Source organism: Sabethes cyaneus, chromosome 1, assembly GCF_943734655.1.
Source record: "Sabethes cyaneus chromosome 1, idSabCyanKW18_F2, whole genome shotgun sequence".
Lineage (NCBI taxonomy): Eukaryota > Metazoa > Arthropoda > Insecta > Diptera > Culicidae > Sabethes > Sabethes cyaneus.
Window position 1 is genome coordinate 124,732,876 of NC_071353.1, and position 6,000 is coordinate 124,738,875.

The following is a 6,000-nucleotide window of genomic DNA, read 5'->3' on the forward strand; positions in this document are numbered from 1 at the left end:
CGTTTCGTTTGTAGTTTGTTTCATAGCAAATTTTGGAAATATCACAATAATTATATGAAAATTATGAACCTTGCTACAAATAACTGGGTGTTTTATTCAGTTAAAGCAATTGCACACCTAACATAATGAATGTTCCTTATAGAATTTTTTCTCAGATTTCCAATGGTGGTCTTAAAATGAAAGTCGGTTGGGGGGCTCATGGTGAAAACGACGATTTTTTGATAAAATCCAATATGGCGACCAAATCCAAGATGGCCGCCAAAATTTTTTTACGTCATTTGAAAGCCCTGTTCTTCTTCTTTACAGAACCGGGTCATTTGTTAGTAGTTTCATGGAAAATTTATGAAATACCATATCATATGCATCTCAAGGTTTGCTCAAAATTCAATTTTTTTCAATTGTTAGGCCCCTTGGCGAACGAGGGGTCCACTATGTCGAGGTACTAAAAGTGTAGATTTTATTTTTTAACCATTTTCAGCCAATTAAGTGCAAAATTTCCAATATTTGAAGACCTCGCGTCAGTCGTGGCCCCGTTTCAGCGAGAATTACTCATGTGGTAAAACGAAGTGTACAATAAGTTGGTTTGCAGTAGTGCGTGTCGTCATATACAACTTATGGCTGTGAATTATAAAGCAGTATACATGATTATAACTTTTAGTTATATCTTTATCGTATATTGAGGAGTATTAAGTTGCGTCTTCCAAAAATTGTTGTATAGAATTGTCAAAATTTATGCACGTATATTGCTTCCACTTTGGTACTTATATGTTCTTACGTGGTGTGAAATAAAACTTTTTCGTGCGGATATGATTTCGTATCTCTCAGTGGCAACCAAAATATACAAACTAAATTGTTTGCTGAGTGGTTCGCCCCAAAGACATTTATTTACCATAAGCCATTATCAAATTATGCAAAATTTAAACGTCACTTATATCTAATATGTAATCGTAATGCGTAGAAAACTAAAAAAAACAATAAGAACTCTTTTTTGATTTAATTATAAGATTTTTAAAACGGAAAACTGTATATATATTATACCAGTCAACAGGGTGAGTAGCCATAACTGTCATTGTTTCTTGGGCGTGTTTATTTAAAAATGGGTTATCACAGATTTATCGGCATATTTTTCGTTTAGACATTCAAATGTCAACGCAGTTTGCAAGTTTGTTTTGAATTTTCATTCGTTTAAGAGTCATGGTAATCATGGAAGCAAAAAGGTAGCTTGTGTTAAGTCTGTTTTTGAAAACTTTTCGAACGCATGATATTTTAAAGAAGCTGACGCCACTCAGAATAAACAAAAGATTCATCTTTCCTACCATCAAGCAATACAAGGAAACCGGTTCTTGGAAAATATTCTAAACCGTAAACGCACTATAAGGACAACGGAAGCCATTAAACGAGTAAGAGAGCGAATTTGACGGAAACCAGATCAGTCTGGATGTAAGATGGTCAAGGAACTGGGAATTTCGCAGTCAACAAACAACGGGTGTACGGTTTGACTGAAGAGCAGAAGGTTGCAAGAGTCGAAAGATGTCGGCAGCTGCTCAGGTGGCACGGTGAATGTGAAATTCTGTTTTCGGACGCAGAAATGTTCTTGCTACAGGATCACCACAAACAACAAAATGATCTTCTATTCTGACATATTTCTGAAATTCCTCGGGACATTCTAGCTGTTCAAAGGTTCCAGAATGTTTTCAGGGTGACGGTATGGAGAAATCACTCCAAAAATTTACTGTTCGTTGAACCTGGTGCTAAAATCAACATTAAATATTACATCGACAATGTTTTGAAGAACCATTTGCTTCCTATCGACAAAAAGAACACCATAAGAATGCACTACTTCCAACAAGGTTCTGCATCGTCTCACCAGGCGAAAGCTACACAGGCTTGATGTGAGGACAATTTTCCGGATTTTGTTTCTTCGAAAGAGTGACCTGCCTCTTCGCCGAATTTGAATCCTCTCGACTTCTATGCATGGGGTATAGTGAAAATACTCGTAAATTTTAATCCATTTGTAGAAAAAATGCTTATTTCAGTAAGAAAAACGATATTTCATATAAAAGATAAAAGTTGTTTTTAGTATCACATACACAAACTTTACCAAAACATCATTAACTAGATTTTTACTGCCAATACTGTTACATACTTGAACACCCACCCTAAAATCCTTTCGGTTGACACACCTTTCAAACCGACAAAACAAAGTCAATACTTTTCGACTTACCGATGAATTTTCGTCACATTTAAGCAACGCGTAAAAGTCCTCATCCGGATTGCGCTTGAAGGTGAGAATCTCATCAACGCCGCTGCTCATCTTGCGATCGGGGTTTGTTGGTGATATTTGTTTCTCTTCTCTCACTTGCAGGCACCAGCAGAACCAGAAACACACTGAACGATGACGACGTCAGGCACTCTCACTTTCGGCAGCTGATAAGTGTGCACAACCCAAAACAAAACCTCAACGCTTCCGATGAAACTTTGGATGCTGCTGCTGCTGCTGCTGCTGCCGTTGATTGATGATTCTTATCAAACAATCGTGCTAAATCAAAACACTTTTGCGAAGCTTTCAATTTGACTCACCACAAAATGACCAAACCAACACGTGAATTAAGTAGGTAAACTAGTTAAAAGCAGCAAGAAAAAGCGCCGACCACCGCCGAACCGAGCTGAGCAAAAGACCTTGGCACAAAGTAAAACCAGTGGCCAATGGCTTGATGCAATTCTTCTGCTGCTGTTGCTTACCCCCTGCCTGCCGAGCTTACCAAAGAGCGAACAAACGTTGCGAACGCGTCGACGACCGAAAGTTGACTGAGCCGCCGAGCTTTCGTGCTTCCGCGACCGACGTGGTCCGTCCGTATCCAGCTCCGAAGTTCACCAAACACCGTACCGACTACCGACACTACAGTCCTTTCTAAATTCCAAACCCTCGAAGTTCCATTCTCTCGCAGTGTATTTAGTTAACCATTCCCCGGCTTCGACTATATTACTGCCCCAGCCAGTACCGTGTGGAGTGCTCTGCGCCTCCACGGAACCCACCTTTAGTGCATTTTACTTTAAAAAGGGTTTTACTGGAATAGTACAACAATACATGGTTATAACATTTCTGAGTAATTTTCAAATTAATTGAAATGGTTAAAAACATACAAAATTTAGAGGACTAAATATGATTCCTACGAGAAACTACCCTACAATAAAAAAAGTTTCATTTTAACAACGGCACGATCTGGCGACGGATTCGATACCACTCCAGCCGTAACCGCTCTCGGAGCGCCAACAGCTGTCCGAGAGAAACAGTAGCATGCAATGGCATGCTGGAGCTTACTCCTGGACGTGGGAAGCATAATGAGATGCACACACAGGCAGGTACCAAATCGGTTCCTCTGTGCGAAACTTCTGCGAGATGAGTATAAACATAAGTGGAAAGCTTTCCGAATGACCTCGCCTTGCGCGAGGAGCGAGAGTTACTGCGAGAGCTTTCGAGGCGCTAAACAAACAACAGGTGATCTGCGGGGGAAAACCCGTGCCCGCGAGTGCGGATGAGGGATTGACCTATTTATGCTTCGTATTCCGTTTAGCAGTCAATAACAGCTGCGCCTTAGAAACGGTTGAGTCAATACTGTTTGTTCGCCGTCCTATCAAAAGCAAAATCTGCATGTACCTACCAGGAGAAATGATGATGGTTTTGATAGCTACTAGAGGCTGAGTCAACAGTAATATCGGTTCCGGAGCTCTTCCACACGACAAGTTTTTTCTTATCGTTCATCTACGACCGATTTGGGAATTCTATCGAGATGGGAGTTACTTCTGATTCCTTTCATAGCAAAAATACTATGGAAAGTAATCTACTACTGGGTTTTTTCACATGTGTCGGTTGACATACAACTCGGTAGTCGGTAGTCAAATTTAATATATTTTTATTCTGTTGTTATTAGTGATTTCCAAAATATTTCCAAATTAACTCATGCATGCCTACAGTTTCTGTGCGAAATTTTGAAAGATTTCATTCAATTTCGTAATTCACAAGATAGAAGCTTAGTGAGCCTCTATAAAATTTTATGCGATTACGTTCGATATTATGAAATTTCACAAATGAATCGTTTGATTGAGAAACCCTATAAGTCCACTCGTCATGATTATCGGAAAAGAATTAAAATTTTTTTTTCAAACGATGGTTCTACAATTGATGAAGGGACGGTAGGGGAAAGAAATGAAAATTTTTTGGTGAAGGTGGGGAAGAGCGGAAAGGAAGGAGGGTATTAGTAGCTATGCTTGACAAGTAGTCATTTTGACTCCTACCTTTTGTCTAATGCTGGAAGGTGCATGAGTCGAGCCAAGCTGTAATCTGAGATTATAACCGGATTCGAACCCACAACACCCGCCAGGGCTTGTGGTTCGCTGGTACTTGTACCTTTGAACCATAGAGGCGCTGGACAAAAGGAGACCGCCAAATCCACTTCTCAAGCATAGCGACGCGTTTTGGTTGGGTTATCGACACATATTGTGCCGCTTCCTACATCAATTGCAGATTACCACCGAGCGAGAAGTTTTACTCTAACTACTTTTTACTTTCAGGACGACGACACTATGCCGGCCCTTACGACTTACAAGGTACTGCACGTGACGTTGTTCGTCTGTCAGCGTGTGTTAGCACCGCTGTAATATTAATATATATGTATGACCGCATTTCAAAGTCAAGACTAAAAAAAACTTGAGATTAGTCTATTACATACTACCCCGTAACAATGTGACAGTTTCCCATAACACCCGCCAGTGTTGAATATGTCGCGATGATCGTTTTTACGGGCCGGTCAAAATTGATGCACCATTGATTTCTATAGGAAATGTTTACTTTTGTTACGTGAAATGTGGACGTAAAAACCTATCTATACAAAGATTCAAAAAGAGGGTGTTGGCTTAACTAACGTTGTTTTTACGCTTTCAAAGAGATTATTCGAGTTTTTGGTGTTGATTTGACGGTAAAATAAACATGAAGTGTATTATTAAAGAGTGTGGAATTAATCTATCGTCGCGTTACCTTGTTGGTATCAGCAGACACCGGTATTTTTTATAAGTATTATACTATTTACGGACCTAATTTACTTATATTTTATAAAGGTTTCCACAACAAGAGCTGAGATTGAAAAAGTGGATAAAGTCGATTTTGATTTTTACTGGACAACAAATACTACCAGGTTCTATTCAAAACCGACGTATTTGCAGCAAGCATTTTCTAGATACAGATTTTGAAACCATCGGAGAGACAAGACAACTGCGTAAACAAACCATTCCTACTATTTTTTTGAAAACTACTTCCGATGAAATGTGAGTAGACATGTTTTCAAGACACATTTGAATTATTCTTAAGCATATTTACAGTGATAATATTGAAATACTTAACTCAGATGATGAAATGGAGGTGAATATAAATGATAATTTTTTTAATTGATATTCAAGATAACATTTTCGCGTAGGGAATTTAAAGCATTTGAGAAAGCTAATGCTGTACCGGCAGATGCTTCTGTAGCTCTACCGCGGCTGCGAAAATCTTATGATAAATTGAAACTTTCCTTAAATAGAATAAAACAGAAGTATATGTGATTACAGTGTCATGTAATATCTTTAGAACAGGTGATTGTAGATGCGAGAGATAAAAATATGATTTCGCAATGTGCCACCGATCATTTAAAGGTAAATTTTGATACATTGATTTATAATTATGGTAGAAGCTATTTGGTCAATAATTTAGGTTTACTGTGCTGATAATCTCTTGTTGAGGGAATTATCTGCTCCAAAGCGATTGAATAAGGAATACAGCAGGGAATTACGAGCATTCGCAGTCACTCTCCATTACTATTCTCCGCGAGCATATAAGTTTGTTCGTGAGGAATTTTCCAATCGTTTGCCTCATCCTCAATCGGTAATTAGGTGGTATCGGTCCGTTGACGGAGAGCCCGGAATAACTTCCGAAGCAATGGCTGCTTTGCAAATGCAGGTCGCAAA

At 39.0% G+C, this 6,000-nt stretch overlaps 1 protein-coding gene across 2 annotated transcripts in view; it reads right to left on the bottom strand.

Annotated features, from left to right (window-relative positions):
* Positions 1-2,827, bottom strand: part of LOC128733078 (J domain-containing protein) — a 107,841-nt gene extending 105,014 nt beyond the window's left edge. The window contains exons 1-2 of one of the 2 annotated variants that reach the window (XM_053826677.1): positions 2,581-2,827; positions 2,225-2,503 (exon numbers count right to left, since the gene is read on the bottom strand). In XM_053826677.1, coding sequence (XP_053682652.1) covers positions 2,225-2,314 — 90 coding nt within the window. In that variant the 5' untranslated portion in view covers positions 2,315-2,503; positions 2,581-2,827. Of the gene's footprint in view, positions 1-2,224; positions 2,523-2,580 lie in introns of both variants that reach the window. The other variant, XM_053826678.1, reaches the window with a different exon arrangement.
* Positions 2,828-6,000: the final 3,173 nt, after the last annotated feature.